The sequence below is a fragment of the Drosophila simulans genome, chromosome 2L, assembly GCF_016746395.2.
Source record: "Drosophila simulans strain w501 chromosome 2L, Prin_Dsim_3.1, whole genome shotgun sequence".
NCBI lineage: Eukaryota > Metazoa > Arthropoda > Insecta > Diptera > Drosophilidae > Drosophila > Drosophila simulans.
The window spans coordinates 428698-439892 of NC_052520.2; the positions used below are offsets into that span (position 1 = coordinate 428698).

Below are 11195 nucleotides of genomic sequence, written 5' to 3' on the forward strand. Positions count from 1 at the left end.
CGTCCGTCGACGGTCGATGGTCGCTGGTCTTTTGTTTGCATTTCGCCCGTAAATGAAGCGTGAAATTGGCTGTAGTGCAGCGGACTCGATCCAACTCCGACTCCAAGCCCTATTCCGATCTGCAATGGAACTCGGAGAGCGTCGCATTGTTTACTTCTTGTTAAGGCCCGACAATGGGATAATATGGCCATATAATGGCAACACCAAACTATTTGTATGCAATTGCCATTAACACTTTATTTATTGCCTTGCGATTCAAGCAAATTGGGCAGCGAATCATGGTCGAAGGGGGGCAGGTTCCAGTGCAAAATGCCGCTGGAATGGAACTCTCGATGTATAAGGCCCGCTTATATCAAGCCTAATGAAGTGGTTATCAAGGAATGGAATCTGTTAGGTCTGCTCGGAAATGGAACGAGCTGGGCCGAGGTCAGTTTTTCTTCATGGACGGAAAACAGTTTTCATTGGATTACATTAAATTACGAAGAATCACATTAAATAGAAACTATGTGAATGCAAGCCCATTGCTTGTATTTCACGTTGTATCAATCTAAATCAATATATACTTATTTAAACAAAATCAACTGCTTTTCCAAACATCCTTCATTCAAATTAAACTTGAGTCATCTGCATAGCTGGCTCATTAACCCTTTTCACAAGTTATGGCCCTTCCCCGCTTGACACCCTCACTCCGAAGGGTAAGCAAAACAGTCTACAGTCCGACAATCATCCAATAAAGCCAACAAAGTCATTAACGAGGCCCTTAACACTACCAAAACGGTCTATATGGCCGGGTCTAAGTCCCCACCCCAATGCACGCAACTCTTTTCCCCATGTGTCTTGGCTAAATTATTTAATTTATGAGCCGCAACAACTGGCAAATGCATCTATGGCAACCAGAGGAAAACGCGTTGAGCTGGGGGGCAAATAAATTTCCATTTTGCTAATCAAATTTATTGCACTTTGTGCGGGGCTTATTCAATTACGCCCAATCGAAGAGGCGCGAGAGAGAGGGCGATGCGGAGCGACAGAGAGCGGTAGAGAGCAGCTCCGCCATTATTTCGCTCCGTCGAATGCTGCCTTCCCATAGGCCGAACCGCCAGAAAGAGGCGGAGTCCGCCTCCCGGCCACCTGCCGCATCACGTGCGACACCTGCGACGATCGATCGACACGCTCCGATCGCATCGCTCCCTCTCGCTCTGCAGCACTACGAAACACTAAAAACACTGGGAGGCCAGAAAACCACTCTCGCAACATCGGAAAACAACAACTCCAACCGGTTGTTGTTTCAGACCCACCAGAGTTTTCACCTGCGCGCCAACTGCTCACCGTGTAGTTTGCTGCCGGCTCTGGAACAGCCCGGTCATCTCGTCGCGTTCGGTTCCGATTCCGATTCGAATAGTCGAGCTGGGGATACATCGTTGTTTCCGGGTAAAAGTGCGTACGATTCCGGAAGTGTCGGTATCCTGCGCGTAGTACAGAGCTAAACCCATCAAAGGTGTATTGCGATCAAAGTGGACGCTTGGTACTCGGTATCTGGTTGTTGGACGAAGTGGACAAAAGACCGTCGGCAAAAGTTACTGTTGGTGTGAACGTTACAAGGCTGATTAGCCCGGTTAAATCTGAAGGCGATTCAGAAGGCCAAACATTCTCAAGACCATCCGTACAATATCTGGCGATCAAGGAGGAGAAGGAAGGTTAGTCTGAAACATTTTATCGAAAATATATGGAACATTCTTTGGGACAGAATAGGATTTGTTATATCGAAAGCGTGCATTAAACAGGATATCCTAGTTACTGTAACTCATTATTTTTTATCACAACCTTTATCATTGCCTTATATCATATCAAGGGATTTTTCTAATCAAGTATATTGTATAAAACTTGTTTTAGCCCTTAAAGTAACTTATTTTCTAAACAGATGTCTATCATTTCTTGACCCTTTTCCGTCACTTCCGAATCCTCAGATCACATACACTTATTATCTCACCTTGCGAATAACCTACTTCTCAGCATGATAGACAAATACTACAAGTATAAGCCATAAATGAATTTCATAATTCTCCTGTCTAATCATCCCAATTAAAGTGAGGAGGGAAAAACAAAACGTATGACGAAACGTAAATATCATTAAATTTGATTAATTTCCCACCTGGACATATCAAATCAGACAAATATCAAGCCAAATCAGATCATCGCTGTAGAATGGAATTTTATTAACTCAATTTTGAGGGGCGAAAGATTTCGCCTTTGCCTTAGCTGATAGTACGATAAGTTTATCGCTGATTGGTTTTAATTAAACACCATTAAAGAGTACAAATTGTCAGCGGTGCAGTCAGCACCAATAAATCACGTTTTGTCTAGCTGATGTTTTTCCTTTCTCGAGGGGGTTTTGGTCGAAAGTTGGGGGCATAGTCTTATGCTTGTCCCCGTGTGTACCTACAGAATAAATGAAATTAACCAAGCACACCTATCACCCGCCGATAATCTTGTCAAAAGCCACTGACCACTTAGCTTCTTGACGCGGACGAGGGCCCCGAACTTATACTGAAAAAAAAAACAGAAATATAGAGAGATATGTGGGTCCTGATAAGGCAAAGGAAAACCGGGACCCTCTTTCCTGGTGATAATCGGGTACTTGGCCAACTGATTTAATTAATACTTATAACGCATGTGACTTGTCAGCACAAGTTTTAACGAATTTGTGACGCAAGTTGGTCGCACTGTATTTGTATCTCTGAGGTAGCATCTTTCCCAATAGATAATACCGAAAAGATTCGATAAGATTGTCCCGTACTTGGGACACCGTAAAATTAAAATATGTTCTCCACCAAAATGCAGTTCAATTCAATTACGGCAACATACAATTAAAACGTGTTGCCAGATACCTTAGATACCGTCTCGGTATCTCGTAGATATACACCCGAAATTTTGGCAGCTATCTGAACACGAACTCTGATTTGATTTGATTCGCTGTTGTTCGATTGCTCGACAGCTCCCAATTTGGGGCGCTGTCTTTTGAAGGGATGTCGGTTGATTGTTGATTGTTGATGGCAACACACCCCCGGAGAGAAATCTCCTCCAGCGGGAAGATGGCGCCAGGGCCCTTTGAGATGTGCTTCATTAATTCTTGGCCCCGACCCCTCGCTAAATGGAACATGCAAACATGAGAAATTAACGTCGTCGTCCACAAATTGCCCACCGTCTGCCTCGGATTCGCTTATCAAACCACACAAGACAATGACAAAGGGCAGGGCGGAACAGTCGGAGATGGAGATGGCGTCGGGCAACAGTTGTCCAATCCCCAGATCCCCGATCCCCGATCACCGATCCCCGATCCCCTCCGATCCCACTTCATAGCTCCTCACTGCGACTGCTGTTCTTAACATGCATTTTATGAGTAATTGGCCCCGCATCAACATCACCAACACGGGCTAAGCTTGTAGCTACAGCATCGCCATTCACCATCAACAACCTCTTGGTCTTCTGTGTGGGTCTTGAGTTGCTGATCCTGGCTCTGAGTCACAATTTGAACTTGCGTCTACCTTTGGACTACCGTCCCGGCACTCTGATCCATTAGGGTGGGCACGGGGTAATTTTTGCTACCTGGGAGCGAATCTTGAATGCCCTTGGAGATCTCGAAATCCATGTGTCAATAAATGTCTACCCCAAAGTCTATGGCAATGTTAATTCAGTACTTACAATTTTTATTATATTTAGCTAATAGATTGTCTCAAATAGGAACGTGTTCTGCGTCTGCAGACCTAAAACTTTAAAGAATACCTTAAATTGTAGACATATTAAGGATTATATAGGATAAGTAGAGCAACAACTTAGTTGACCAACTTCTTTCACCTGACGTAGGGAAAGGGTACTAGGCGATTCGTTGCAACACCGTCTGATAGGCAGTAAATTGAATTAAGATTGTGGAAAAGAACAACAAATGAGGCAGCAACTTCGACACAGGATATGAATAAACTAATTATAATTGGGAGTGTGTGCATTAGAGGTCCATAACGTACACCCCAGAACAAGAGGTACAGAAACAGACGATGATGACGGCGCCTGGCCAACAACAAGAATGCTGCCTTATCGCACCTGGTCCAAAAGACGGCGCCAAGAAACAAACAACCCAACAACTGGAAGGTGAATGGAGGGCTCAGGTGCAGCTTAAATGGGATAAACACTACGGAATCGACTCGACTCGGCCGAGCTCAGCTGCTTGTGATATTAATTTAAAACATTTCTGGGTTACTTACAAGAGCTGGTCGAAAATAATAATTGGTCTTATCGAACCAAAACTAAAAGACCAAGCTTGGAGCGTCCCTGGCCAATCCGTCAACTTCTCAAAGGGACCACACACTGGTATCGGGGGCGATCAGTGAGCTTTCGCTCGGGGCCAAAAGTTAAGCCACCCAAAATGCTTGCCATTATCGAAGAACCGGAGGCGATTACAATGCCGATCATCAAAGTGTGACTAAAGTGGTTTAGCCTAATGTAAACCCATAAATAAGCAGCCCAGATACCGGCCAGACTGGGGACTGGCTGGAAACTGGAGTCTGATCAATAAAGTCTGGAGAGTGGAGGATCGAGACGGAGGCGCATTAACGAAATGCCAGAAAAGAGCTTCTGTTTGCTGTTCTACCTGATGCCGTCCCTCTGGCCCGGCTTTTAATGAAATATGCCAGCACAACAGTCCCCAGACACCGAGAATCGAGGATCGAGGATTGCACCGGGAAGATCGGGAGCCGAAGGAGCTAAAACACAAAAGTGCAACCATAAAAACGACACCAAACATGAAGGAGCCAACTGAAGGCCCAGCCGAAGTCGCGTCTTCTGCGGAGAGGAGCTGGGCAGCGTTGAGTTGTGGAAAGAGCAGCCAGGCAGGGCAGAAACATTGATGCTTATCGAGATGACAGAAGTGACGACAACGGACGCCGGACACCGGACAGTGGGCAATGGAATACATCGGATGGACGTTGGACAACCGAATAGATGTAGCTTCATACACTTGTCTCGCATTACGAATTAATTTCTTCATTTGCCATACGCGTGTACTGAGAGAAGGTCGGTAAATGTAGGATAAGTTTATTAGCTACGGTGAAGTAGCCCCAATAGGCCGCAACTTTTTTCCCAGTGTCTTTATGAGTGTGCTGGGCTAGGAAACCCACACAGCCTACAATGTTGCTCTTAAATATTTCCCCAGACACTAATGGAGCTTATCTCTAAACGGAACAAGCAACCGCAAACAAGTTGCCTGACTCGGACTCGGGCACAACTCAAAACCCCAGACTTTGACTGAGATTCGGAATGGGACTTGGTCTGCCGAGTTTGACTGGCGCTTGGCCTGATTAGCATGCAGGGCCTAAGAGGGCCAAGACGCCGAGTAGTTGTGTCAAAATGTTAGCCACGAAATCGCCCCCACTAGAAGTTCGCGTCCACCCATACCATCACATCCCATCCCATCCTATCCACATCCCGTCCACATCCCAGTCTTCCTGGAGTGGCCGGCTATCTGGTTTTGGGCAGAGCAAGTGCAGCGTTAACTTGATTAGTTGCTGACCAGCCAGTGACTTAAACTAAATGAAGCCATGCGACCAACCCAACCAAGCCAAATCGGTAGGCAGACGTCAAAAACTTGACAGTTTCCAGCAAAGTCTCTGCCTTTTAATTACCCAGCGAACCGTCAATCAGCGGAGGATTCCTATTCCTGCTGCTCCGATTGCCTGGGCCATAATAAAGTCGTAACGCGGATACAATTATAAGGCGGCTCCACAACAAAGCTGAACGGCACACATTCCCCACATAGCTCCAAAGTGCTCAACGGTTCCCATTCGCATTCGCATTCGCGTTCACATGCAATGAATTAATCAGTGCTGGTCTTGTAATGAAGTCGGGGGCAATCGCAACTAGTTACTAGTAGCATAATTGCAAATTCGTACAACTAATTTAATAATTTGCTGACCGCAAATTAAGTTTGTCAGCTGTCAATGCGCGGAATTTGTTGACAACATTGAAAACTGACAGGGCAACTCATAACCGAAGTTATGATCGAGCCCCGGAATGAGTTATGAACTGGAGTTAACTGACAAGGAGGATTCACGCGGAATGCCTGGGCGAGGTGAAGAAAGATGCCACTCAAGCTGAACCTTGCTGGCTTTGGGGAACATCTTGAACCACTTGCAGTGCACTTAAACAACAGTTTTGGAAATAAAAGAAATCAATAAATCAAAATCAACTAACAATATGTTGGGTGATCTATCGTTAAACGACTAAAAAAAAAAATTGTATACTTTAATGATTTTAAAGACCTAGTGTCAAGCTATATTTTTCAGTGCATTTTTCCCTTCTCTGGCCTCGCTTGTTTGCCAGTTGCAACTTCATTCCGCGCAAGAATGCAACTAAATCAATCACCGCCACACTAATTTGCCATTTAACAAGGTATTTGGACAATTTTGATATATGTAGAGATGTCAACAGAAGCGGCGGCCATCAATCAAGCGGAGTTTTGGGCATGGGACATGGTCTGGAGGTAAGGCCCTGATTTTTGAGGTTCAGAGATGGAAGCAGAAGCGGAAGGTTACAAGCCGGGCCTAACCACTTAGTTGTCATTTAAAGACGTCGTATATTAATTAGCCAAACATGGAATTACCAAGCCAAGCTCAAACTTCGGGAGCTGTTCGTGAAGGAGAGAAACTCGGGCCCAGCTAGCACCTGATATTAATTTGATCTGATAGAAGCCACATGGACACGGGTCTCGAACGGCGACCACAGCGCAGCCGTTGAGTTGATGATGATGAAAATGAAGTTGCCGCCCAATTTAATTAAAATTCCAAACGATCTGCACATGAAGCCTGCTGTTGCCGGGGAGCGAAATAAGCCCAACTCAGCGCCCGATGAAAGACGTGTTGATGGAAGAGATCAGCTGGCGGACAGCCCCATGCGGTGGTCATCATCGATTTGCATTGAGGCGAGTTCGTCAGCAGCTGCAACTGGGCAGCGGAAACCTCAGCCCGAAGATGAATCTGAAAATGAAGTGGAGGCCATGACCACAAGGCACGCTTCCAAACCGCAGAAGACCCCGTCGACTGACTAACGTATAGAATAAGCACTCAGCTATGAGAAATTTGGCACAAAAACTGGAAAATAATCCTGGAGCTTCTGGATTAGAAAGTAATGAAAAGAAAAATGGTCCTTAGATATATCTCACCAGTTTTTTCAAGCTACAAATATTTCTTTATTGACTTATGTTATCTGCAGTCAACCAAAATGGAATGTATTATTTATAAATGGTTTTAGTTGTGATCTGATCCGATCAGAATTTAACTTTCGTCGGGGTTCTCTTGCCGCTCCCTCGCCTGTGCCCTCTGGCACTCCTCAGACCCTTGGCCAAACCCTGTTGTCCAGTGTAACCGCGGCTAGCCTCAACCAGCAAGTCCCGACCCAAGCGACGACTTGGTCATGGCTAGATGGCAAATTACGGAAATTGGCATAATAAAGTGCACGATAATTGCACGTTTAATGTTTATTGAATTACGAGGTTCTAATGCACGGCTAACTAGATATTTCTACCCCTTTTATTACATGTAAAAAAAAAAAACAAAATGAACACATAAATATAGAATAATTTTTTTAAATGAGATTACAATTGCTTACTTTTATTGATTATTATCTTCAGCAATTATAGCGCAGCAAGCTTAATAATGTAGTCATTTCGACTTGAAAATTTATGATAAAATTAGATAGCTCTTAATTAGCTATATAATTGATGAAACTATATTAAGAACTATAAATAGTTTTTTGGTGCTTTAAAAACAAAAACCCATTACTATTTTTTTGAATTGATCATTTTTAACTAATCGGCTAGCCTTTATTTATCTCTGTGTAGCCGCTGTCTTCGAGCTCGGACTAGATCGCCCTCCTGGATTATGGGCATATCGGAGGAAATCAAGCTGGAGGAACTACCGCAAGAAGCCAAGCTAGCGCACCCGGATGCCGTAGTGCTGGTGGACCGTGCCCCAGGATCGTCGGCCGCCTCCGCCGGCGCAGCGCTGACGGTTTCGATGTCGGTCTCGGGCGGAGCGCCCAGTGGGGCAAGTGGGGCCAGTGGCGGCACCAACAGCCCCGTTTCGGATGGAAACAGCGACTGCGAGGCGGACGAGTACGCCCCGAAGCGGAAGCAGCGGCGCTATCGCACAACCTTCACCAGCTTTCAGCTCGAGGAGCTGGAGAAGGCATTCTCGCGGACCCATTATCCCGACGTGTTTACGAGGTGAGTAACATATGACGAAATGCGATAAGGGCGAAGCCGGACAAAATGAGTGCCCCAGAAGAAAAGAAATTTGCATAAATCGCTCATCGAGGCGCGACAAAGGCTGGAAAGTTGATTCTCGGTTTTACGATAGCAAGACGAATATGGGAACGATCGGGTGATAATAATAATGCTCATAACGACGCGACCCCCTGAGTGGATCGATCGATCTTATTTGGAGCAGCCGTTTATACATATGGGTCTGGCTGGGACTCCTCCTGAGCTAGCCGAAAAGCAGCATCTCGGATTGCTCGCCCTAAGAGACTCTAACGATCGCAATTAGCATGCAGCAATGTGGTTGAAAGACAGCCACAGTAATTGCCATAAATTTAAAGTCAGGCACTTTTGCAGTCGAGAAGCCGAAGTGAGCGCTAATTGAGACTGCACGAATGCTGGGACTCAAACAAAAATCGAAATAAAAAAGTGAGCTTACAATGTCAATCGCAGCCACAATTAGATCAACTTTTTGCCGTGTCGCTGGCAGTTTTCAATTCATTAGGCTGCGGGTTCATTTAAATGCAGCAATTAATTAAGCAAATAAATAAATTCGACAATGATCTCTGAATAAGCTTCAATTGCTTTGGAACGAGAAGCAAAGGAGGTGAGCTAAGGTCAGCGATTTAAAAACGTACGCCTTAGCATTTTGGCAATAAAATTGGTTAGCTAAACATTTTGAGAATAGAAAAGAAAAGCTCTTTGCAGCCGGTTAATTAAATGCCTGCGCCATGTCCCTGCAGTTTTTCCCAGCTAACCAAGGTTTCTCTTTCATTTTCTTGCAGAGAGGAGCTGGCGATGAAAATTGGATTAACCGAGGCGCGCATTCAGGTAAGCATTTCGCAAAGAGGAAAATTCAGGGCTCGAAGCTGCGCAGATTTGCGGTTAATTCGCGTGGCCCACGTGCACCCAACAATGTTGAAAATTGAAAAATAATGGAGCATGTCGCTACTAATGAAATCGAGACGGGACTAGACGGACAGCCAGCGGAGATCCGTGGCTGGAGAAATTCATTTAATTCCGTTTTAGTGCCAGTCATTACATGCCCGGTCGGTCATTTTATGGTCGGAAAGTCGCGGCTTCTTTTTAATTACTGCTCATGCTAAACAACATTATTTGCCTACATCCACTTGTGAGCGGACTGCAACTGCTCGGGACTCCCCTTACAGCTCCTAATCCGAGTGCAATCAGGAGTCGGCTTCTTGGGAAGGACTCCATATCAGATTGTTATGTTAAAAACTAATTAAAGGGGCGTTTTCAATAACAACGCCCATTAATTGGATGCTCCGCGATCAGAGCACATATGAAAGGATGGTCCGAACTGGATGCAGATACAGTAGCCTGCTTGCAGCACATAACTCATAAAGCCCATTCCTCCCTTACATTCCAGGTTTGGTTTCAAAATCGGCGCGCCAAGTGGCGCAAGCAGGAGAAGGTTGGCCCCCAGTCGCATCCGTATAATCCCTACCTGCCCAGCGGCGCCGCCACCATGCAGACGGTAGTTGGTGCCGCCCTACCGCCCAATCCCTTCACCCACCTGGGCTTCCAGCTGCGCAAGCCCTTCGACGCCCAACATGCCGCGAACCTTGCCGCCTTCCGCTACCCGCACCTCTCTGCGGCTCCTATGATTCCGTCGGGCTACTTTAACCAATTCCAGAGGTGAGTAATCAGTCCATACTACTTTGTTAAGGGCGAGGAAAGAAAAGTAGTTAAAAATTGTATTGAAATAATAGCCTGATTTAATTATATGTTATTTGTAAAAGTTCCATTCTTAAATTTATCTGAAATTTTTTGCAGGGCTCCTCCCCATATGTTACCACATGGAATGGCGGGTATGTACTCCCCCTCGAGCTCATTTCAATCCTTGCTGGCCAATATGACGGCCGTTCCGCGCGGGCCTCCACTTGGAAAGCCTCCCGCACTACTGGTGGGATCTCCCGATCTGCATTCGCCCAACCACATGCTCGCCTCACCACCCACATCGCCTGCCTCCGGGCACGCCTCCCAGCATCAACAACACCCAACCGCTCACCCACCGCCACCTCAGGCGCCTCCTCAAATGCCAGTTGGAGTCCAGCCTGCTCAGCTTTCTCCTCAACAGCTGGTTGGGATCGCCTTGACCCAACAGGCCTCGAGTCTATCGCCCACCCAGACTTCCCCGGTGGCCCTGACTCTGTCGCACTCTCCCCAACGACAACTGCCTCCACCACCACCATCGCATCAGGCTCCGCCGCCACCTCCCAGAGCTGCAACGCCACCCGAGGACAGGCGAACCTCCTCCATTGCCGCACTGCGTCTGAAGGCCAGGGAGCACGAACTGAAACTGGAACTGTTGCGTCAGAATGGACATGGAAACGATGTGGTCAGCTAGCTGGTGGAGCATTTAAGGATCAAGGATGAAATGGACGATACGAAGGTCAGCGAGGATTACCCAAGCCCAAGTGCAAAAAGATTTTCAATTCACTGTAGTCCTAAACTAATAAGTTATTCAATTGTATTTACCTAAGCTCCAATTATAAATAAATTCAATAAGTAAAATTACAACATATTGTTTTGTGCAAATACTGACATTAGCCACAAATAGGAGAAATATAGCTTATTTGTAAACTAAGTATAAATTAACTGAATAAAGTACATGCAATACCTAATTTAAAACCTAGTTCAAAATAAAACTACGTTTACCCCACTTTGAGAAGACCAAACACACCAACACTTCATCATCTCATTATGTCTTCTTGGTAAGTCCCACAAATGATCCATAAGCCGATACCTAATGGACAAAAGCCCCTTTATAATGTTCGTAACAACACCTACTGAGGAGAAGAGAGGGGAAGCCAACGCCGAAACTGAATCACAGCCAGTCCGGCCGATCTTGGGAGTACGGAATGATTCC

General features: G+C 45.8%; 1 protein-coding gene across 1 annotated transcript; it reads left to right on the forward strand.

Annotated features, from left to right (window-relative positions):
• The first annotated feature begins 1271 nt into the window (after positions 1 to 1271).
• On the forward strand, positions 1272 to 10843 carry LOC6730450 (homeobox protein aristaless). Its single transcript, XM_016179325.3, has 5 exons — positions 1272 to 1694; positions 7886 to 8269; positions 9088 to 9133; positions 9693 to 9961; positions 10100 to 10843. The coding sequence occupies exons 2-5, from the start codon at positions 7926 to 7928 to the stop codon at positions 10671 to 10673; spliced, it is 1233 nt and encodes a 410-aa protein (XP_016022914.1). The 5' UTR covers positions 1272 to 1694; positions 7886 to 7925; the 3' UTR covers positions 10674 to 10843.
• Positions 10844 to 11195: the final 352 nt, after the last annotated feature.